The 24,927-nt window shown below is 37.4% G+C and overlaps 1 protein-coding gene across 3 annotated transcripts in view; it reads left to right on the top strand.

Annotated features, from left to right (window-relative positions):
• The window catches only part of STAU2 (staufen double-stranded RNA binding protein 2), a 176,504-nt gene that overhangs the window by 5,764 nt on the left and 145,813 nt on the right, over positions 1-24,927 (top strand). For 2 of the 3 annotated variants that reach the window (XM_049822072.1, XM_049822054.1), the window contains exons 2-5: positions 14,024-14,231; positions 15,284-15,414; positions 20,483-20,642; positions 22,962-23,097. In XM_049822072.1, the coding sequence (XP_049678029.1) occupies positions 14,033-14,231; positions 15,284-15,414; positions 20,483-20,642; positions 22,962-23,097 (626 nt within the window). In that variant the 5' untranslated portion in view covers positions 14,024-14,032. Of the gene's footprint in view, positions 1-6,008; positions 6,090-14,023; positions 14,232-15,283; positions 15,415-20,482; positions 20,643-22,961; positions 23,098-24,927 lie in introns of those variants that run through there. The other variant, XM_049822063.1, reaches the window with a different exon arrangement.

Below are 24,927 nucleotides of genomic sequence, written 5' to 3'. Positions count from 1 at the left end.
TTGACCTCTTTAGAAGGGAGAATGATCTGCATCATCTTTTCTTCACCCTTCAACTGGCCAGTCTTTATCACTTAAAGCCTTAAACAAGTGAAAAGTCATTGAAGATGCCAGGACTGCATCCCATTTCCATGGACTTGATGGAGTTGTCATTCATGAGGACATTCTGGATGTGGACTCGCAGGGAACCATAGGTATTTGCCAGGTCCCAGGAGAAGAATTAATAAAGCACTTTTCCTCAGCCGTTATATTGCAAGGCTCTTCTGAAACTGGCCGTTCCACAAATTACTGTCAGTGGCAACTCACCAGAGGAGGTGGCTTTGGAGGCCCTCTTTCATGTGACCATTAAACTATAAATAAAACTTTGACTCTTTTTTCTGGTTCTCTTCAAATCTCACTGCAGTCAGAGCCTCTTGATACTTTGTAACATTCACCTTCATTACAGGTAGGCAGGAGAGCAAACTGCTGCTGCAGCTGGTGAAACGGGTCTTTAATACCATAGCTTTAAGACCAGACTTCAAGTATTTTACAAGAGATGCAAGCAGCAACTTACCCATTCTGGCTTTGAATTATTTTTTTTTGGTCACAGTAGTACTTTGAACCTTTTCAAGGCTTTTAAGCCAGCTCTGTGCTCACTAGGAATTTTGACATCTAGCACCAAAAAAGAAGCAGGTTTTTTTGCTATCATTGCGAATACTGCCTGGTACTGTTTACCTTTGCTCAGGCACCTCCTAGCTGACAGGAGCAAGGAAGACATAGTTACTATCAAGCTAATATACCTATTATATCCTCAAGATAGGGCAGGACAGAGTACTGCAGGTGAGCAGGGTTAGCTGAGGCAGTTCTAGTTCCAGGGCCTACTCTGCTTTTCAAATGTGGGTGTCTTTGCTATAGTGTTGGATTGCAGACCTCTGCTCCACAGCTCGGGGGTCTGCACTTCTACTAAACTTCTGCCGCATGTCATCGCAACCTAGCTGTTGGATGGTCTTTGGGCTAAGAGCATTTCTTCCCTTTGTTAACAAGGAACATCCTTTTTTGCAGGAGGTGAGATTGTATTAAGCATATATATGTAGCCAAATAACACGTGTTCTGTTGGAGATCCTAGAAAGTGGGGTCCTTCTTCGCTTTTGAAATGCTTTTTGGTTTTTGTTTTTTTAATTTATTTTGGTTTGAAAGTAAGGGACAGGAGTCTTAGCTCAGTAGTGAACAGAAGCATTAGCTCCCTGCAAGTTCAAAAGCAAGTTTGTTCTTTCACTCTGGTTTAGGGGGGTTCCAGAGTCACCAAAGCTAACTTTACTCTGCTGAAGCTACTGGCCATGGAGTCCTGAAAGTACAGTAAGTGGTGAGAAAGACAGTCCTGTAAAGGGCAGGTCAGAGCATCGTCCAACCATCCATTCTGTCTCCAGTTAGTCATGAGCCTATGCTGTTGCGAACAGTGTTGTCATTCTTCATGTATGCAAATTTCTTTTTCACTTTCACTCATTTCTAGGTGTTGTTTCCTTTTATTTTTAATCATTTCATGCTGCCACTGAATCAGGTTGCACTTTTAGCGAGAGTTGTCCTTTGTTTTATTTCTGTGTATTCCTTTATTTCTGACTCTGTATTTATCTGTATAAAAATACTTGAAAGAATTCCAAATTTAAATTCACAGTTTGTTTACATTTTTTCTGGTAGTAGTTATGCTTATAACTTCCTTTGGTCTGGGGAAACAAGTTATTCTGAATTGTCAACTATATGGATAAAGATCTCTTATTTGCTATCTTATGATATAGGCTACTTGGTACTCTTAAACCACTAGTACATAAGGACTTGGAGGAAGAAGTCTGGTTTTGTCATGCTGGTTCTGTGCTCTCACAGTGTGCTCAGTTTGAACCAAATCTCTGTTTACCAGCACTCTTCCTTTCTGTTGTTGGTTGTTAGTTTAGTATCAACCCGATTCAACTCCAAAAATTAACCTCTTGCCATCCTGCCAGATGTGTGTAGTCTCTGCGCTGCAGCAGAATGTGTGCTCAATGTGCAGCAAGTGTATAATGTTTAGCTAATGTTTAGCACTGATCATATATCCAACAGTTTTTCTTCAGTGTTTTCTGCCTTTGTGAACTCTGAAAGGATCTGTAAGTATGCCACTGGAATTTCTTCCTCTTCCTGGATTGTCAAAATCTTCTATAACCTGTAGTTTCTTCCGAAGATAAATAATTTATTTGACTATGTTTCATTGCACAACTTCATAATTTCTGTCCAAAGCATGGGTTTGCTACAAGGATTCAATGGATGATTACTGTCCTTGTGTCCTTTTCTGAGTTGTTGATGATTCTTTTTATTCTCAGGATGCTTGAGGAGTCTGCATTGATAGCTGTTTGCTGCATGTGGCCGGATCAGTTAGCTCTGTTCCCTTTGGCTTTCTCTTAAACTCTTCCAGGCGCCTGTCTCTTCCCATCTTGTTTGTTGGAGTCCAATGTTAGTGGCCCCAGGTCACCACTGGCTACATATCATCTGTCCACTTCCTTAATTTTTGGACTCTTGTTTTCATTGTTGTAGAGCTGGGCTTGTGTCATCAATTTTGCAACAGTTCATGACCTTGCCCCCAAATATAGCATCTCTAAACTGTTAATTTTCTCCAGTTGAAAACTTAGATTTTGTGCTTTTTTTTCAGTCAGAGGACTTGGTACGCCCAATCCAGTGTTCAGTAATTATTTTACCTTTATTCATAGGCTGAGGAGAGCTGCACTTAAAATAGGCAGGAGGCTCTTTGAACTCATTGCAGCACTCCTGATCTGACAAGGTGCTCTATGCCTGTGAGCAGAGGTCCTGTTCTGTGCTCCAGTGAGCAGGGAGCTAGTCTCATGAGCTGTATGTCAAAATTATCTTACATCCAAGGATCACAAAATGTGTCTTTAGGAGAGCTGAGAGAAGGGGGAACTCCAGGAGTGATTCATGAACAGGAGATGGCAATTTGACCCCAGCTGTGTCTGGGAGCTGCAACTTCTGGGAAGCTGTATGAGACTTCAAGGAGGGCATTCATCACTCTAGCTGTGAAATACTGTTTTTGTTTAAATACACTCGTGGAGAACAAAAAAAAGGCACACAAACCAGAATTTTATCTACTTCTAACAATAGAGCACAACACCCACCGCTTTGTCCACTGAAACCACCTTCTCTGAGGATCTTGTAGCTGTTCATGATAGGGGAGTGATTATACTGTGAGGAGGTCTGGCAGCAGGAGCTGTAACTTTTTGCAAAGAAAAAGGCATGTTTCTGCTACTTCACAAAGCTTTGTTACTTGAAATTATATGGGTAGTAGTTTGTCACAGGCAGTCAAGGAAAACCAAGATGATTTTCTGAATTCCATTAACAATATGCAGTTTCTAGTTAGGGAATAAACTTTCAGTCAAGAAGTAATTTTCGCCTGCTTCAGGACAAAATAACAGTTGAGGGGTTGTTTTACTTAGAATAAGTATTTTGTTATTTAAAATCAGTCAAGACTTACTTGAAGTCTTAGTAATATAACTACTAGTTGCTAGCACAAATTGAAAAAAATACAGCTTTTAGGAATATATATGAGTGAAATTTAAAAATACTAATTAAAACTCTTGTTAAGAGTTCTGATTAGACTTCAAGATCACAAATAAGGAACCAGTTACAGCTTTGATGCAAAGGAGTCTATAGCAGCAGCATGTCAAGTCTGAGTCATGATTTTTCATTTACTTACTTAATCCCCTTCTGCACTTTTAAGCTGATGATTGATTGTTAAACTAGTGACTTAAGCTTCCCTTCTTTTCAGCTATTTTTCGTCACAAAAAAAGCTTAGTAACTCATTTTTTTTTAACCTAAGGCAAATGTGGTTTACCTGCCCATCATCTGCAGTAAGAGATATGGTGACCACTGTATACAATGGCAACCAATAACCATTTCAGTATAACACTTTGAGTCCCAGTGGAATATTTAAATGGTTGCACTTGAATGACTTATCCCAGAAAGTAAAAAAAATAAAAAAAAATAAAAAAAATTCAATAATGTGTTCCACATTTTTCTAATCTCAACTTCTGTGTTCACAATTTCTGGAGTCACTAAATTAATTAGTTGTCTCCTTGAACTTTTCTGATGTGTTTTGTGGGGGCAAATGTTGAGGTAGCCCTGGAAATTCAGCTTACTTTGTGTTGGTGTTGCCTAGAGTTTCTCTTGATTGTCCTACTTGCCCTTCTCCGAGGACTGTAGGACCAGGTGAAGTAATCTTTTCAAAAACGTTACAGGTATGACTGTATCACAGAGTGTCTGGGGAGATACATGTTTTCAGTTTTCAAGAAGTCATAGGTAGTTTACAGTCACAGTAAGGAAGAGATCTAAAGAGTTACAATACTGGACAGCCAGCTTTTGTCCTTTGGATTATGGATTAGTGGTTGCTCTCAGTTGCAGTAGACAAATAAAAAGAAGGATATTACCCTCTAGTATTGGGGAGTGTGTGTGATGTCCTGCCTCTGATCTGTAAGACTGTATAGGCATCTATAAGTTAGTTTTTTAGATATACCTCAAACCGTGATGGCTTTTGGATGTGTAAGGCCTTCCACAAAGAAGGCTCTGATGATCACCTTGCTGTTTCATGGAGGAGTTTCACATTTTCTTCTCTCTAATAATTCAGGGTATCCTGGCTGGGTCAAACTGATGGCTGTGTCTGAACCAATGTTCTGGCTTGGTGGATCAGAGTCCTTTCTAGGCATAAAATTTGTGGCAGCATGAGAACTGGGTTAGATCTTATTGGCTGTTGGATATTTCCATGGCTTTTTTACTATGTTCTCTGTTTTCTGGACAGCAACAATAAATTGAGACAAACTTTCTGATGGGTTTATCTTGTAAACATTTATATAAATCAGCCTAATTTCCCCCCCTTGGGCTGTGGGTTATAAACTGCTTGAAAAGCATTGAGATGCACAACTGGCTTAGCTTCTGATGCAACAGATTGGCTTTCCTTATCTTTTAGTTTTCTTCTGGCATTGTAATCTTTGAATTGATAATCTGATTGATCTCCCTTGGCATTTCAAATGGGAGTTTTGTAATTAAGCTTCCTGAACTGTCCTGGTGCCAAGCAGCTGTCCCCATAAAATGTTTGCTCTGGTTGCAGACTGTCTTCTCTAAGGGATTTCCAGATGTTTGGGTTTTTTGTTTTGTTTCAGTGATCTTTGTATTGGTGAGGTTGTTCTGTGAGAATAGCAGTTCTTTTTTCTATCATGGTTCAAGATGAATATTAATAAAGTTTCTCTACTTAGGAGCTCTGTTTCATGTCTGCCTGTGAAGTCTCCACTTGAGACTTCAAGTGGCTGTCCAGTATACACAGGACCTGACTATAATTTCTCTGTTAGAAGAGAAAATTAGCCATGTGTACAGGCTGGGGTTGTTCAGTTTTGCTGTACACAGTAAGATATACTGTGCCCCCAGTTGCTCCTTTCTCAGCTTTTTCATGTCAGCCTTGCTGTTGCCAGGGAAGCAAAGGAAAAGTTGCATTCCTGCCTGTCAATATGTTCCGCTTTCTGTTAAGTTTCTCTTGTTACAAGTTTTTAGGCTCTTGCACATGCAAATGTGCACAATTACAGTCAGTGCCCTAACCCCTGCGTTTTCCATCATTCCTTATAAAAAGATCCGTCATAGGCAAATATATTAGGTGGGGAACCTCTCTGCAAGGGAGTTTATTTGCTTCTGTAATTGTGTCTGTTAGTTTTAATAAGATCCATGATTGCTTATTTGTCAAAGACAGGTTTGTCAGTAGACTTTGGGTAGGCTTCAGTTGCCTGTATTTTGGCATCTAGTGCAGTTTGAGACACTAAGTTATCCTGTCTAGTCTTCAGCTGCCACTCAGCTGCGTGGTTTAGCTAACCCTAAATTATAAGCCTACTTGTTGATCAACTCAATAACTCCCCAGGTCTGCTGGCTGTATTGAATAGTGGTTTAACACATTTGTTTCAACACATACATTATTGCCATTTCATTGCCTTTTCATGCTAGGGCTTATCTGAACCATCTGCCACATGCAGTCAGATGTGGCATGGGTCTTCTGAGAGAGGACTTCTGCTTGTTGAAGCAGCAGCTGATGGAATATGCAGGTATCCAGATGTGATATCTTAGGACATCTCAAATGGCACTGGTAAACCATGGGTGGACTACTGAGTTCCATACTGTATTTCCTTTTACTCCAGTGGGAGTTTAGACACCTTGCTTGTATTTGGAGACCTAAATTATAGATGTCTTTAATCCTTGCCTGGATCCTCATATCTCACTCTACAGCAGTGCCATACGACATGGGTAGCTGTTCTGGTGTGAGATACACTGTGCATGTAGATGGCCTTGTAGATCGCACTTTTTCGTATTAGTTACTTGTCTTTTGCTGTAGTGGCTTAAGCAATTTACTCCATCCAAAATGTTTGCTTATTAGAATCATAGAATGGAATCATAGAATGGTTTGGGTTGGAAGGGACCTTAAAGATCATCTAGTTCTAACACCCCTACCATGGGCAAGGATACCTTCTACTAGCTCAGGTTGTATTTGCTCTGTGACATATCCTATGTATTTCAAGTCGTATGAACCTTATCTTGATCGCAGGGTAAGCCTTTTCTGTTCTAGCCCCCTTGCTAACACATCATAATTAAATGGCAACAAAAATCCCCACCTTTGGCTATTTTGTTGATTGAGAAAATCTTAGGTTTCTGTCTTTGATTCCATAATTAGTTACCTTATTTGTCTGGTTTGGTTTTGTTTGGAAATATTCTGTTCTTTTCAAAATTACACAAAGCTATTGTAGAGTTGTTAGAGAAGGATTGAATCAGTGACAGATGTAAATAATAGGTATTCCCAAGTAACATTAATCTGGTCATTGATTTAGAGACTCATATGCTTCATGTAGCATCTTGGATCAACATAGTATTGGAAATTAAGGAACCGATACAGTTTCATGATGAAAGAAGTCTGTGAGATGAAGCAGTTTCTAGCTCAGTCTTCTAAGTCCTTTTTTTTTTTGTTTCAATGTGCTTGTCCTGTGTAGTAATTCAAAAGGGAAGTTAAGCTGACTGCTGTTTGAAGAAGTGGCCGAAAAGTATTATGAGTGCAGATTTTTAATCTGTCCAATTTCCTACTTGATTTTTTTTTTTTTTTTCCCAAAATACCTTCCTGCTTCTCCTCAGAAAGCTTCTTACTGATTGGATATAGGAGTTTGCAAAGGATATTCCTCCGTGGGTGATAATATCCTTGCAAAAACAACTTCTGTGTTTCCTGAAAGTGTGATGGGATTTAATGTTCTGACCGGGCATTCACTGCAGCCGCCTGGCCCTGCTTTGCCTTCCTGGGGTTTATTTGCAACGCTCTGCTGCTCCAGTCCAAGAGCGGAGGGAGCTGCCTGTAAGGAACTGTAGTGTTTGGTCAGTCCTCAGGGGCTGGGTTTAGCACTGAGCAAGTAGGAGAACTTTTTTTTAAGCCTTGCAGCTCCTTGGGTTTGAGTATTAGTCCCTAATATTCTCTGTCAATTCACCTTCCTTTTTGTGTGTGTTTTGTGTTTGGTTGTAAATTATTTTATCAAAATAACCAAAATAAGAGTTAGTGATTTCCCCTCCTCCCCCCGTACTTCAGTAAAGTGAAATGTTTTTAAGGCCTAACTTCACTTGCTGTCATTTATTACTCTAGTTGTTAATTAGCTGGTAGCTATGTCCAGATTTCCACTGAAATTAAGATTCTCTAGTGTAAGACACTGCAAAAACAACAACAACAAAAAATAGGGCACAGGTTTCTGAAGATGAAATCGTCGGGGACGAGATTGTGGGTTTTGCGTGGAACAGTGTGAAGGAGCTGAACTTCAGTGTATGGTTTGACAGCAAAGCTAAGCTGATTAACCGGAGCTGAAAGGGCTAATTCCTTGCACCCACTCCAGGTCAGGAGTTTATGGCCCTCCCTTTACAGACACAGGCACTCACTCCTCTGATCTTCCTCCTCACCTGCATGTGAACTGGTTCCATGAGGTAAATGGACAGAAAAGTATTAGCTTTTTGCTGCAGGGGAGAGAGGACACGGGATTGTCCCCTGCTATGGCAGCAAGCCACTAGCTCATTTTGGCTGTTGGTAAACCACCCCTACTAAGGCAAAAAGCAACAAATTGATGGAGGGGCAAATGGGGATGACAGTGGGGACCAGCAGTAATACAGGATATATATAGAGAGAGAGACCATGTGCCATTTCATGTGCTGTTTGTCAATTTTGCCTATTTAAAATGTAGAAATAAGATAAGTTTTGTTAGTAATTCTAGATAACCATCTTTAAGTCATGCTCTTGCTAAACTGCTACTGTGTGGCTATCTTGTTATTTGATTTTATAGAACAGAAAAGATTGAATTAATAGCTGCTCTGAAGGTAATGCAGAGCTGTGTGTTTTCTGTCATGTCCAGATAAGCTCCTAGATATAACACAGTAAAAAGAAATTACATAAGGCTTAGGACTTATCTAGTACTTTTTATATTAGGTGCATATATGTATAAACATTTACCATAAATGTGAGAAACGGCACACAGGAAATACATTTTACCTTTTGGCAGTTTTGAATGCTTTTGTGTAACTGAGTGAAGTAGTATCAGGAGAATAGAAGGAGAATGGAGAGTTTAATGGAATTTTAAGGCTAAAACTAAAACCAAACTCTCCTTAGTAAGAAAGCTGTTAACTCTATTAGGGTTCTGTGACTCGAGACTTTTACAGAAGAATCACATTAACAAGCTGCTAATCAAAGCAGGGGTTGGTCTGGAAAAAAACCTTGAGATGCTGCCAGCTTAGACACTGCCCCCAGTCTATTGTAATGCTGTTCCTGTACCTTTCAATATTTCTGTTAATGATATGGATGAAACAGTGCACTTATTAAATTTGTAGATGGTATAAAGCAGGCTTAGAGGAGACGGCAAGCATTTTAGAACTAGAATTAGAATTCAATGTGATCTTGAAAAATTCAAACGATTTTCTTTTTGCTTGCTTTTTTTTTTAAAAGGGAATTCAAGGAAGACAAGAACAAAGTCTCATTAGCTGCAGAACAGTGAGATTCACAGAGCACAGGCTGGAACTTACTGGGTAGCAGTTCTGCAGGAAAGGACCTGAGATCATTAACGTGATACTGTTGTGAAAAGTAGGCACCAATTAGAATTTATAACCAGAAGTATTGGGTATATGAGAGACAAGATATATCAAGTAATTTTTCTTACTCAGAAGTGGCTGGACCTCAGTTGTTACCTTTCTAAAGCACTTCACAAATACGTGCCATGTGTTACGTACTTGTACACAGATTAGATTTGGTATGTTGGGTTGTATGACGCAGCAGTGTGAAAGTGTAGCAACACCCTACTGCATATATGCATTTTCACTTTTGGCACAGATGGAAGTCCAGTTTTCCATTTCGGCTGTTCAGGTCATTAGTTTCTTCAACTGTTGTTTTTTCATACAACAACTTGTGTTTCAAGTCAAGTATTGCTTTTTCAATTTTTCCATGTTGTGAAAGTGTGTTTAACGTGAAAACTCATTGTTCATGTTTCCACCTTCTCTTCTGTCTTACCCACTTTATCTGTCTTTATTTATTCAATTAGTATGACATATTCTAAGAATCATTTCATCTGAGCATTTAATTAATATCTTATGTCATAAGATCTAAGGATATAAAACGATTTGTGTTCCAGAAAAGTACAAGAAATTATAATCATCAGAAAAAATATAAGGGTTTTTTTTATGGTGTGTGGTGCTTTTTAGCATGACACAAGTGTATTCACATTTGTTAAAATATTCTGCATTTGTGAATATAACTAAATTAATGTTGTGTTTCCTAACTTACAAGAAAAATGAACAGAATATTTGACAGTAATATTTTAACATTAAAATGTGAGGCGGTTTTGTTTTGTTGTTTTAATGCAAGTTTGTTTTGGTTTGGTTATTTTTAGTGTGAGAGGTGTTGTGATTTAACCCCAGCCAGCAACTAAACACCATGCAGCTGCTCACTCCCTTCCCCTCACACAGTGGGATGGGGGAGAGAATTGGGGAAAAAAAAGTAAAACTTGTGTATTGAGATAAGAACAGTTTAATAGAACAGAAGTGAAGAAACTAATAATTGTGGAGAGTTGGTTGATAGAAAGAGGACATGGATTTCCCATGACTCTCCACAAATAATGATAATAATAACAATAAAAAAATGACAATAATAATAAAAGGATTGGAATCTACAAAACGAGATGCACAATGCAATTGCTCACCACTCACCAGCTGATGCCCAGTCAGTTCCTGAGCAGTGAACCCCCTAGGCCAACTCGCCCCAGTTTATATACTGGGCATGACATCACATGGTATGGAATATTGCTTTGGCCAGTTTGGGTCAGCTGCCCTGGCTGTGTCCCCTCCCAACTTCTTGTGCCCCTTCAGCTTTCTTGCTGGCTGGGCATGAGAAGCTGAAAAATCCTTGACTTAGTCTAAACACTACTCAGCAACAACTGAAAACATCAGTGTGTTATCAACATTCTTCTCATACTGAATCCAAAACTATACCAGCTAGTAGAAAGAAAATTAACTCTATCCCAGCTGAAACCAGGACAGGGGAAAATTCACAGTTTATGCATAGTTTAACAAGAAAGTTATTACCCACTGTTTAATGAAAAATGTGTAACTGTCTATGTAAAAAGTGCTTTCAAAAGCAGAAGTGAAATAAAATGCAATCATAGTATATTTACGTCCCTTTAAATGCCTGCTATAGCATTTCTAATACAGCTGCGCAGGTTAGAGTGAGAGAGGAAAAAACACTGCAGAGTTTCAGAAGGCACCATAAGCTCTGGAATACAACTTACAAAAATGGAGCACTGCGACTTGTGGACACATTTATGTGATTGAGACTGCAAGAAATATCATTGCTGTGGTGTCTCAGCATGGCACCTGGTGGCTCAAAAAAGACACAGAGCTGGCAGTCACAGCTGCGCAGTCCAGCTTTCTCAGAGAGATACAAGCATCTGTAACCACTGCCTAACATCAAGGGAAACTCCTCTGGAGACATTTGGGTGTAGCAGTTTTCTAAATGTGAGTTGTGTTAGCCACCTAAAATGAGGTGTGGGGGCTTTTCTACTTGTATTCATAATATCCTAAATAAACTATCCTTTTTGTATATGACAGATTTTTCAAAAGTGTCCACGTAGAAGATTTAAAAATATTTTAATTATGTAGCTGCATTTAATCTCTGGCCAGTTTAGTGAAATCTGTCTCCCAAGTCCTACATTTTGTTGTGTAGTAGCAAACTGGCCTGTGCTCATGGCTGGAAGGTCCCAAAATGTTTTTACTTCACTGTTTATAAAATAGTACAGCAGTGGTGTATATGTAAAAAATGTAAAGAAAAGATGGAGCATATAGATTTTGTCCCCTTTTTGTCATGACATCAGAAGTTATTTGTGTGGTAGTGTAAAAATGGCATGACAGCACTATATCAACTATATTCTTTCTGTTGTCTCTCTCTACTAGTGGATTTGTAGAACGGATTGCAAATTTACTATCTCCATATCTCATGTATATAAGTTAGTCCCTATTAATTTACAAAATAGTTACAGTTTCTTGTATGAGTTCTGCAGCTTTAGATATATAAGAAAACTCCAGCACCTAATGTGTTATGATTTTATTCTGATTTCACAGTTTAACTTCCTACATACTTTACTGTAGGGCAAAGAGTGTCTTTTTTCTCCTAAACTTTATCTGCTCACTTTTACAGTTCCTTGATACTATTGTCAAACTGACATTTTTATCCTTAATAGAAAGGGATCAATCCTACAATTTCTCCCTTTAGAACAGCAGTACTATAGAACACGTTATTTTATTTGGTTATCATTAAGTTCTGCTTTCTTGAAAAGAAAAATAAACTTTCAAAATACTGGAAGCTGAAAGGATAATTCACAACTGTCAGGGCCAAAGAATAGGCGTTCAGTAGCATCTCATACAGTACTATATGAGTGACAGATTTCTTGTGCTCATGTTGATAAACTAAAATGCTGTAAGTACTTGAAGGAGTTTCTTAAACTTTAATTATTGTGATGATATTTCATATTACGTTGTTTTCATTTTAAAGCTGTTTAATAAATATGGCCTGATTCTGCCATCATTGGCTTTGATACTTACAATTAAGAAACTTTTTGAATTCATTCATTCATTCTGATCTATACTAATATATTTAAAATCATAATTAAAAATGTAGTATACTAAAGAATTCTATAGTTATACACATTCTCAGTCTTTAAGTTAGGCCCTTGTGACAATGCTGCTGTATTGTGTGACATTTGCTGTTAAGTGACAGGATTTTTACAGTCTGAATTTACTCCATATTTTTGAACACGTGAAGTATTTGTATATATCTCAGCTGACTGCATATGTATTTTTCAATCTGTCACTATTAGCATTTTACTTACAATATTTATGAAATGGGAAGTGATTGCATCTCAGTTTAATTTTTAATTTTTTTTACTTTTGCCTTTCCAGAGATTTAAATTAGTCGTCTGTCTTTCCTTAGTAATAAAAGTGGCATTCCAGTCTGAACCTCTTCTCCAAAGCACAGAGTCACAGTAATAGGATTTATTATTTTCATTATGCTAGTGCAACTGTGCTAAAGCAGTTGCACGCTATGGTGTATAGAGTGATTTGGGATCTTAATCCAACAATACTGTCCCCCTGAGTAGAGATACTTGGATATTTTTTAGCAGATTTAGGGGGGAGCAAAATAGTGATGCAATAAAAAATTTTTTATACAGTTGTACTTGTTTCAATAAGACCTTAGTGAGAAAGTTTTTCAGGTGTTAGATGGGATTTTTGCTTAGGAAGAGACAATTACCCCAAGAGAAGTAGCGAAGAGCTTAGAGGTAAGTGTGCTGCCCGTCACAGAGGGGAGCTGGGCTCCTGTCCTCCTCTGCCTTAGCCAGAGGGACCAGAGCTGCTGCCCAGGCTCCCCAGGTGGTTTGTTGGCTGTTACGGGTTTCATCTCTCTATCAGCTCTGTCCAGATCCTATCATGTGTATGGACCCTAAAAAATACGGTCTTATGTCCATGCTACTGAATAAAATAAATCATCCTGTTTGCTCCTGATGCCAAAAGGAGAACCCCAGGACTTTTCCCTGGAGGACTGAGAGGCCTACTCACTTATTTTAGTGGATTGCCTGGGGCGCCTGCTGGCCTCTGAACTGCTCCTATGTGGTTTTTGCAAGAGTTTTTTGTCAGTAGCCAAAATTTTGCCAAGGAACATACTCTCACTGAATAGTATGAAGGAGCTGTGCCCTGACCCTGGTTTGTTTACAAGTGTAGACTTGGCGAGAGAACAGGTATTGGTAATAAAGAAACTCATTTGGGCAGATGGAGAGAGATAATTAGTACCTGGCATATTCTAGGTAAATGCTTTAGGCCCTGGATTAAAGGCTAGTTTAGGAAATCCTAGTACCTGTAATGTAGACAAGGATTGAAGTGCTCCACCTGTTGACTGGATAAGCAGTGATTTTTTCAGAACTTGCTTCTTTGGGTTTTTTTGGTTGGTTGGTTGTTTTCTCTTCTTATTTTTTCTCTTTTCTAGTTTGGTAACAGGCAAAAAATAGGGATTTTTCTTTTGTGTCCTCATTTGGTATATTGTGTGCACTCTACTGGAAAAAATATGGCAAAAGATTGCTATGGTAGTTTGTTGCAAAGACATCCTCTCTTGAAGAAATTGGCAGGTGCTAATCTCATCCACAGAATAATTATATGGAATTTTATTCTAGAATAATCATTCTTCCTGCTGTCTTGCAGGAAGGATCACCCCATAGTTGAGCAACAGAAACTGGAGTCAGGGCATGTGGTGATTTTCTTTGGTTGTGAGCTCTGTTTCTCTGTGCATCAGTTTGGAAGCAAAACATGTGCAGAGGCATGGCTTTTGTGGATGTTTTTGTGACCCTGATCCAGGACCAAAAAAGAAGTGTTGTTAATATCAGTACCATCATTTGACATGCAAAGTGCCCTTCTCATAATAATTTGTTTATTGCAGTGACAGGCAATGGCACAAGTTAAGATGCAGACTACAGCAAACCTGTCCGGACCTACCATGTCCCCTATGGTGCTACCCCTACCAGTTACAACTACAAATACATTGGGTCTGCCATCCTCAATGAACGGATCCATTTCAGAATCTGCTGCCAGCTGTAGCAGTCCTACTGCCGGCCTTGTGGAAACTGCGCCTTCTAGCAACTCACCAGGTAAGTTGGTCCAGGTATATTTTCTTTGGTGTTCAAATGAATATTTTTGCTGAATTGTTAATTCAAAAAAAAAAAAAAAAATCCCCTAGAACAATATTTTGGCTAAATAGACTGTTTACTAAGTTAAGTTTCTTTAACTGAGCTCAGACCTGCAGTGAAGTGTTGATCAATGATATAAAAGCTCAGAAAAGAACATGTCTATTTTGTCAAATTCTGAGTGTATCTTTTACAGAGAAGTTTTAGTGGTGCAGGAAGGTCTCCAAGTGTCTTTCTCTTCCCTAGAACAGAATGTCTTCAGACTGCTTGGCAGTATTCGGTGTTTCCTTTGTAGCCTAATAAATGCTGTAGTTCCTATGCTGAACTGGGTATAAAATACGGAAATGTTATCCTAAAAAATAAAGCAAGAAATGATAGTGTGTGCTAGGGATAAATACAAATAAGTTGAAAAAGAAATAGCAGAAAGTTAAAAAATAGTAAGGCAGTATATATGAAATAAGTAGTCTAACAAAAGTAGAACAAAATCCTTAAAGGGGGAGGAAAGGTGTTCTTTGGGAGTTCTCTGAGGTTGACTTCATTATTGTGAGAAAAGTCGAAAACACTGTGAAGAAGCAGGGAGAAGCAAGTGAGGATCACAGGGTTTCATCTGCTATATTTATCTGGCAACTCTCATGCTATCCACTTCTACTTCAAAGTGTCAAGAAACCTTTCTGAAAGAGTAGTCAATTCCTGGAACCAGTATACTCCTGACAGTAAACTTTGGTGATGTAGAAAATGTAGCATATGTATATGTCCTCCTACGCTGTCATCTATTTTGGAAAGAAGTAGTTGTATTTTTTTTAAATTGCATGTAATCAAAATGGTTATTGTAAAATGCTTATTCTCATATGATTAATATGTAAATGGTATTTAAACATTGTATTTAGCATATGTGCAAGAATTATTTTTTAGCCAAAGTATTTTCTTTTCTGAGCATGCTGCTGCTTTTGCAAAGCTTTGCGAAGTTGTGAAGAATACATTTCTCCACAAAAACTTTACAGACTCTTTATTTACAGCTCCTCTCCAAGATAACATGGCAAACCCCAAAGAGAAAACTCCAATGTGTCTGGTAAATGAGTTAGCCCGTTTCAATAGAATTCAACCCCAGTATAAGCTTCTGAATGAAAGAGGGCCTGCTCATGCCAAGGTAAGGTCACAGTTCCAGGTGATGAGCCGTACCTTAAATGCTGAACATATAATGTCATGGTCTGGACGAGTGTGCTTGTCAAACACAGCCACATTTCTAGTGTAAGGGGTTTCTTACTGTTCTGTATTTTGCTTTCTTTTTTTTTTTTTTTTTTTTTTTTTTTTTTTACACTTTCAGAAAGTGTGCCTGTATTTCTGTTGAAGTCCTGTAGATCATTTTGTACCTTACTTTGACTTCCACCTTTGAGTTTATATTTGTTGGTCTCTATAAAGACCTTGTGAAGGTCTTTCCAGGGTATCACCACCCTTTCTTAATCATTACAGAGCGATTGCTTTTTAAGCTGCATGAATCCTGCTCCCCAGTTGGCGTGTCCCTGATAACTACCTCTGCATTTGTTTCATGGTAGTGCCGATGACGACAAAGCTATTTTGTGTCGTTTTTTGAAGTTCTTATTGATGTGATTCTCTGTCCATAAAGTTGATTGCATTGATACTGTATCTTTGGACCTTGCATTATAGGACACATATTACTGTTCTTTTCTTTAAATGCTGTATGACTGTACGATTTACGGTGATACTAAGACTCCTATTATGATTATAGCATTAAAGTTTCTAATGAACTGACAGTTAATTCTTGTCAGTTCTCATATTAATTTGGATATCCAACTCCATTTCATAAGTACAAATTAGGATGCTTTTGTATGATGGGGAACACAGAGGGATATTCTCATGATAATAATTTTCAGGTGTAATTTTGAATTTCCTCCCTAGTTAGGAGCAGTCTGGGGGAAGAGAAAAAAGCCTGAAAAACTGAGAGAGACAATGTCGCAATTAATAGCTGCTTTGTACTCAGTATTTCTAGAGTGGCAAAACTGTGTTAGACAGTGGGATCACACTGCAGATTAGTAACAGTTTCAGCTAGTCGTGAGCTGTCTCTCTGCCATTGCCCCTTGTTTCTCAGTTGTGTGTTTTGTTGTCAGCTAGCGCAGAGTTGATGCAAATCACTGACCTTCTGGTTTGGCTGGTGTTCATGCATCCTTTATGCTGGTGGAAATGTCAGCAGGTGCAGGGCTGCTGAGAATCAGCAAGCTTTTAGAATCCGTTATTGCAAATGGAAATGGAAGTGCCCTTCCCCTTCCTGGTGACATTTGGCACCACAGGATACACTGGTTGGTTGGTTTTAGGTTGCAGCACGTTAAATCTGTTGCGCTTTCTGTAACTTTTCACTGTTGTATTGTATATTTATTTTGTTATCTTTTTTCCATTAACATGAAATAGGAAGTGCTTTGGTTGTACCAAAAGGTGTGGTTTTGGCAGTTCATATTCCTCAGTGGTAAAGAGATTTGGTTTACATTACATTCATACTATACTTTAAATTTTAGCAGGATAAGAAATAGTTCACGTATATTTGTTATTACTTTTAAAGGAACTAATATAATTGAAATTACTTGAGCCTACATTAGCTGCACTTTTGAAAGCCAGATTTTCAATGGATTTCTTAAGTTTTCAGTTTTTCAATTTACCTCTTATTATTTTTAATTACACTCATAATAGTAAAAAAAAAAAAAAAAAAAAAAAAAGTGCTCTGTAGACTCAAAAGAATATTAAGTCTGATTTTGACCTGTGCAGGAAATGAGAAAAACAAGGGAGGGAAGGGGATGAAGAACAAGGATGATACTAATAAGATTATGCAGACTTGTGTATCTTTGACCTACAAAAAGCAGAGATGTAGAAATTATTATGACTGTGTTAGCAGTTTAGTATAGTGTCTGGCTAGTAATATGATGATATACCTGATAGAATATGTGAAACAGAGCTGAGTTTGTCCTAGAAAGCATGACCTGAAGGATGTAATACTGCTGATGCCGTTTGCCATTTAAGGAGCGTCTCACGTTGCCTTCCTCCTACACATACTCTGTTCCTGTCCACTAGTGGTTTTCATGATTTTCAGAGACATGCTCTACAAGACAGCTGTCTGCATTGTGATCACAAATGCTAGCAAATTCTTACATACTTTTTTTCTAGTTGTCTCTGGAGAGTAAGTTTTGACAATTGGGGTGAAATGGGAAACTAGAACCAGGGGAGCTGGGAGAGGAGTGATGCTTCTTGACAGTGCATTTAGGGTTTCTAGGAGTCTGCCCTCCATGTGGATTCTTAATTATAAGAAAAATCAGAAAGTCTTTGTTAGCATAAACAGTGCTTTTGAATACATTAGTCAGATTGATCATTTCTTTTGTGCTTCTATGTCAATGGTGTTTTCAGGAGACAAAAGGTACAGTGGCAAAAGAAAGTGAATGGTGGTACAGAGAAGAGGGAAAGAGGTAAGGGACACTGGGCTTCAAAAGGCTGGGAAGAAGGAGAGAAGGTTCTACATTCAGAAAAAGTGAGGAGGAAAGGATTACTAGAGCTAAGGGAGACTGACCTTACGGACACGGCGGAGTGAAAGGCACAAAGCGCGGTGGCCTTTGCATTTCTGCTCTCTAGCCATCAGGTAAATTAGGTTGGATGTAAGTAATACAAACTTCCTCAGAAAACTGGTGAGAAATGCCTCTCAATCGGTAGCAGAACTGTCAACTCCAGTCTTGCATAACTTGACTACTTCATTGGCTGCTCCGGATTTTGGTTTTAGGCAGTTTTATTCCTTTAATTAAATTCCCACTTAGTACTGTGTGTGGTTTTTTGCAGGAGTTTTTTTGTCAGATGGGCTAAGTGAGAAGGTTAGAGCTGTGGCTGTAGAAATTTACTGAGCAAACCCTTTATTATCTTGAATTCCTGTTTATTGGTCTAAGCACTAAGACGACAGCTATAGGTAGATAAGTAGCCATTGTTCATCATATTTTTATTGAAATTCAAGTTTATTCTCCTGCAATAAAAATACTACACTGATACTTTCTTGCAAAATATATAAACTCCAGATCCAGAAATCAAATTTCAGTTCTTTTAGTAATAAGGATGCATGTTTATAGATAATTTATATAATTATGGGTATTTAGCTCTTAATACCCAACTTAGCTTTGAGGACGGGGTAGGGTTTGACAGAGTGCAAAATTAAGAGACTATTTGTCTCTTCACCCTTGTCTGTAAGGAACTTGCCATGACTGCACTGTGGAAAAAACAACACGGTGATAGGAAGTATGATATAGGGACTAGCACTGTGCTTGTGAAAATTACAGTAGGCCAAAACTTGAGGCTGTAATTAAGACACAAGTATGTATTTATAGCATTCAGTTCATATCACTGTGCGCATGTGTATAGGGCTGAGCTGGGAGGCACGTATATACCTGTGTTCAAATGTTTGTTTGCAAGTACATGCTAAATGAAAATATATGTTAAGGCAAATTTAAAGGTTGCTCATCAAGCCCATCTCTAGATATCTGGTCCTGGATCTAGCAAGTTTACATAATTTTAAAAATCATAGAGCAAATAACTATTGAAATGAATATTTTACTTTATATACTGCTCACAGTAATATGTAGATTTCTTTATATTGCCTTCAGTAGTTAGCCTGTTTTCTGAGGTAGATATATCTTAGTTTACTGTGTGTATCTGACTATTAAATCCTGCCTTATATGTATGGAATTGATATGGAAAAGATATTGAGTTCTTACCCTTTCTCCTCTTGTTCTTAGATGCTCAAATTTAAACAGAACATGTATGTATCATACAGAAGATAGACTCTATCTAATATCTTAAATCTATATTGAGTTTTATTTTCACAACTTGCACAGCATAGATACTGCTTGTAATAATCCTTTATTGCAGGTTTTGAAATATATGTGGTTTTTATCAGTAGTCCGTTTCTGAATTCTGAATTTTTACAGTTCCTGTCTTCACTATAGAGTCCACATTAGAGAACTGCAGTTTCTTTCAAAAAGATAGTTCTTCTTTTCTTTCTTACTTTATTTTTGAACATACTTGAGTTGTGGCTCTGCCCTAACAATACACATTATTTTCAGAAATCAGGTTGTGTGAGAAATTCTTTCATTGGGTAAAACTCTTTGGGCCAAATTCTCAGGTGCCTTGAAGAGTGTGCAGTCATTTATATCCATTCAGAATTATTACAAAATTACTTTTTTTTTAAGTAGCATTCTTTACCTTTTTTCTACAGGTAAAGTCACTAAACACATTCAAATGTGTGAAGAAATGTGGTCTTAACTGACTTGTATATACTCTTCCAAGAGCAGAGGATAAGTCTGCAGTTTTTACTTGGTTTAAATATTATTCTGTTCTTTGATAGTTGACATTAACATTACTGTTGTGGTTTAACCCCAGCCAGCAGCTAAGCACCACATAGCCGCTCGCTCACTTCCCCCCCACCCCAGGGGAATGAGGGACAGAATCAAAAAAAAAAAAAAAAAAAAAAAAGGTAAAATTTGTGGATTGAGATAAGAACAGTTTAATAGAACAGAAATGAAGAAATTAATAATGATAATAATAACAATAATAAAATGACAATAATAATAATAAAATAATCGGAATATAGAAAACAAGTGATGCACAATGCAATTGCTCACCACTCACCAAATGATGCCCAGTTAGTTCCTGAGCAGAGATCCCGCCTCCAGGCCAACTTGCCCCGTTTATATACTGGGCATGACAACACATGGTATGGAATATTGCTTTGGCCAGTTTGGGTCAGCTGCCCTGGCTGTGTCCCCTCCCAAGTTCTTGTGCCCCTTCAGCTTTCTTGCTGGCTGGGCATGAGAAGCTGAAAAATCCTTGACTTAGTCTAAACACTACTCAGCAACAACTGAAAACATCAGTGTGTTATCAACATTCTTCTCATACTGAACCCAAAACATAACACTATACCAGCTAGTAGAAAGAAAGTTAACTCTATCCCAGCTGACACCAGGACAATTACACTATTTTACTTTGTCATTTGAAAGGCCAAATGTTGCCCACTGATAAGGACTCACTTATCTCTGTAAGAATCAGATGTATTATCTGGGAGTTGAATATAATGAAAAGAGAGCACTGTTTCTCTTGAGCCCTGGAAGTTTTTATACAGATTGGTCTAATCCACAGTGATACCCTTGCCAGTGTTTACCTGTTCTTTGTCTTTGAAGATGTTCACAGTGCAGCTGACTCTTGGAGAGCAGACATGGGAAGCTGAAGGAAGCAGTATTAAAAAGGCCCAACATGCTGCTGCTAGCAAAGCATTGAATGAAACTACCCTTCCCAAGCCAACGCCTAGACCACCCAAAAATAATGTTAATAATAATCCAGGTATGACATTTTCCTCTGTGTGTTAAATCTTGTTGAAGTGTTAGAATATTATACCACTAATAAATAAATTTGACAAGATATATGTTAAGTTGGAGGATGGGAATCAACGTAGCTGTCTTATACATATGATAGTATAATGAAGAACTTCTAGCAAGTGTGCACAGGAGAAGTTGTAATGCGCATACCTGAAATGGTTGAACTGTAAGTGAATATATTATTTAGATAAGGCTTCGTTGTATACAAAGTGATTGTATGGGATCAACAGTAGTCAGGACAAAACCAGATTGAACTGACCATTATTACCATAGTAAGACATTTTTCCCAAAAAGTTATTTTAGCTGATTTTCCAATGAAATTGGAAATTTTATCCAGTCCAATCCTGTGAAATTGCGTATGTAGTGTAAATAAAAGGTTAGGATTTGGCATGAGAACTGTGACAGGTAATTTCCTGCATTGCGAGTTTTCCTTCATAGCAACCTGTGCTTTTATATGTCTTTAGAAACTGTTGTTTGAATAATAGAAAGGATGTATATTGGTGTCTGGCATCCTTCATTTTGAGGTGTTACCTGTGAGTTACCTTCTATGCGTGCAACACCTTTTGAGGTACACATCTCAGCCACGTGCTCAGTGATCTGTTCTGTCTTGTTCGATAAAATAAATAAGAAATATATTCCTAACTTTATTTCAAACTAATATAAAAAAAAGCAAACTGCAAGGAAAAAAAAGTAATCTTTTCTTTTTCTTTATTTTTTACACTCCTTTTTTTCCCCTCTTGCCCTTTTCCCTTCTTAACTTTTTATTTCCCTCTGCCCCTCTCTCCCTTTTAAAAAAAGTTGTCTTCAGCCATTTTTTTAAAATCGAGTAATTTTGCAGTTAATCTCTGTGTTGGAAAAAAAGCAGGAGTAAGTTTCCTTTAGAGCTGGTGACTATTATCCTGAGCATTAGCTGTTAAGGATTTTTTTGAGAACAGTGCGATAGTATTCTCTTGCTCCTTTGGAGATCAATACATTGCTTCTCCAGACCCAGGACAGTGGGTTTGCCCTGTGTCCTTCACAGTCACTGTCTTTGGCTGTTTAGAAAGCAGGAGGCTCAGACCCCTATAAAAACGGACCCTGAGTTCATTCTTGACATTGCAGAGTATTACTCAGCTTCTTTTTTTTTTTTTTGCTTTAAGCATATTCTTAAAGGGAAAAGCTGATAACGAAATAGGCTTTAAGAGAATTCATTAAATTGTATCACTTAACACTGTAATTTTGCTCTAAGAAGGATGTATTGTATATGCACAGGTATCTTCTCACCAAAATGACGTTTTGCATTTCTATTATTCATAGTCATTCCTTGCTCCGGAAAATATAAAAATTGTTGTTGGTAGAAGTTTCTGAATAAGCATTGCATAAAAATTTTCATAATTTGGCATATACAGCCTCAATGGCAGACTGGCAAATTCATCATAGCTGTTTTAAGGCTAGATTCATTTGAACGTCTTCTGAAAAATATTTTGAGAAAATGTTAACACCTTTTTATTGGAATGTACATTTAGCTCATTTAGGATTTTCTTACAACAGTGCAAGTGGGGAATACAGTAGCTGAACATTTTATTAAAAAAAAAAAAAAAAAAAAGAAGAAGTCACAGTGTAGCTTTTTATTTGGCATTTTGGAGACCATGCAAGTGGGCAAGTGCTGGCTGCTTTTTGGTTTGTATTATGTCACCAGTAGATGGCTGTAGTGACACTGATTTCCAGTAGCTGTATTTTCAATTTGTTAGATCATTCCTGTTAGATCATTAGTTTTTAGTCCTAGTCTTAGGTTTTCAAGTCTTGCAAATAAAACACTTTTTTCTAACATTGTAAGATTACCAAATGACTGCAGTAATGGCTATTAGTGCTTGCTTGTTTCAATGCCTCTTTGCTCTATTTGTGGTTTTATTTCATGGTATTCAGTGGGAAGAGACAGTATTCTTTTACCATTGTAGTTTCAGAAAGTGTCATAATGTATTATAAGCACGTTGGAAAGATGAATAACCAGCTTGATGTTAGCACTGACTTTCTCATTCATATGTGAAGATTAATCTACTGAAACTGCTTAGAGAATGCACTGAGATAAATGTTTAAGTGTTCTTTTTCATTGCTTGTGATTAAGCAGGCATCTATATTCCTGTCTTTTAGAGAAACTGAAATGTCATCGTAGTTGCTGCTTTTTTAATTTAAGGGGAAAAAATTATCATGCAGCTCTCTCTTTTCTGCTCATCTCAGTCCTGCTTTTGTGTTTTGCAGTATTTGTGGTTTAAGTGCCTTACATGTATTCTTTGGTTTTTTGCAGGCAGTATAACTCCAACAGTGGAGCTGAATGGTCTGGCTATGAAAAGAGGAGAGCCTGCCATCTACAGGCCATTAGATCCTAAACCAATTCCCAATTACAGAGCAAATTATAATTTCCGGGGCATGTACAATCAGAGGTTTGTACTTTTTCTATTATTTGGTGGGTTTTGTCCTTTCCTTATCCATGTGTTCTAAATCTTTATGAACTTCCTAGGTTATTTTCAGAGTAAAATAAACCTAAGATTTTTACTAAGGAGAGTCTCTGCAGCCTTCTTTAGAAACACACATATCTCCTTCTAAAAGAAAACAGGTCCCCTAAGCATGTCACAAGGAATAAAGACATGTAAACCAACTGTTTCTATTTTTTTAATATGCATACTGGAGTTACAGTCTACAGCCATGGCAGTGAGGAGACAGAAGATTAACTTCACAGAGAGGTTTTGCTTTTCTTTGCTGTTGTGTCATGTGATTAGAATCTGTATCATTAAAAATGAAGCACTCTTTTCTTAGAAATTGGATATAAAATTAGGAGGGCTGCATTTTGAAAATTGGCTTGAAACCATTCTCAGGTTTCCATTTCTTTTAACCATTCTGCCTGGTCAACTAGTAGCTCAGGTCCTTAATCCTCAGTGTTTGGTTAGGAAAAATCCTTTATTTCACAGTTTAGAAACCTATATTCAGAGCCCTCCATCAATGCTGTCATTACTGTAGTAAGTTGGACTAATTATTGAGAAGACAGTGCTCAAAATTTTGTCTTTAAACTATGAAATTCTTAAAGATTAGAAAGTTCAAAAATTTATGTGGGTGGATCAGTTTTATTAACTGACCGTCCAGATATTTCATTCTTCAATGTGTTCTAAATTTTTGAAACATCTTCATCTTTGGTATTTGTACATTTTTAGTACACATAGAAGAACTGTTCTAGCTCATCCTGAACTAAATGTAGTTTGTATCTAATTCAACAGTCTGAGAGAACCTTAAGGTACTACATGTATTAATTTTCAATCCCAAGAACTTCTTTCTCTGAGATAGTTTTTTGTTTGTTTGTTTTTCTTTTTTTTCCCATTTTTCTGCAGAGGGACTATATTAGATCAGGTCTTTTGGAGCTCCAAAAGTGATACCAAGTGTAATCTGTAAAATAAGAAAAAAACCAAAACAAAACAGGTCAGGAATTTCTAATACCATGTTTTATCAGTGGATTTCCTATTAATGTTACACATATCATAATTATCAAAAAGAATGAGTTTATGAACTCTGAAGAAATGTTTTAGTTCAAAATTACTTTTATTAGAAATTGAATTTACAGCAATGTTTAAAAATTAAGTAGTTTGAAATGAAAATGCAGCATTTAAGGAAAGTATTTCAGTTGATTTATTCTTATTTTACTTTCACCCCGATTTTTAAATCGTGATAGCTTCAGGGCTTTAACATTTCATTTTGATTTTTTTTTAATAGCAACAATACCTAGAACTGTAAAAGACAAACAAACAAAAATAACCTGAAAGAAAACTCTTTCATTACTCTACAGAACAGTGCCTGATTGTTGTATTACTTGTGTTACATTTCTAGTTGCTGCTGACCTGAGTCTCTGCTTACATATGCCACATTTTAAAAAGCTAACTGTGGTGCCTGAAATGAGTTTTGTTAATATTTAGAAATCCTACATTTATTTGAATTGCTTTTATAATGAGATTAGTTTGACGAACAGATATAAAGGCTAGGCTGGGAAAAATGCAAGCTAGTAAAAAACATAAGATCAGAATTCTGGAATCTGAACTTAGTTACTGAAACATATTTGTGGAAGCAGAACCCCAAAACGCTTAGCAGTTGGTAACTTTTAAGATTTTATTTCCTTTCACAGAAAATGATTAGTACATCTAGTGCAATCTTTAAGTTTGCTTCTTTGGGAACTTTCTTTCATGGGGACCATGTTCCCATGGTAGGGTAAAATGGTACCTGGACTTTAT

The sequence above is a fragment of the Accipiter gentilis genome, chromosome 2, assembly GCF_929443795.1.
Source record: "Accipiter gentilis chromosome 2, bAccGen1.1, whole genome shotgun sequence".
Taxonomy (NCBI): Eukaryota; Metazoa; Chordata; class Aves; order Accipitriformes; family Accipitridae; genus Astur; species Astur gentilis.
Note: the sequence above shows the minus strand (reverse complement) of the source record. Positions and strands in the feature narration are given on the sequence as shown.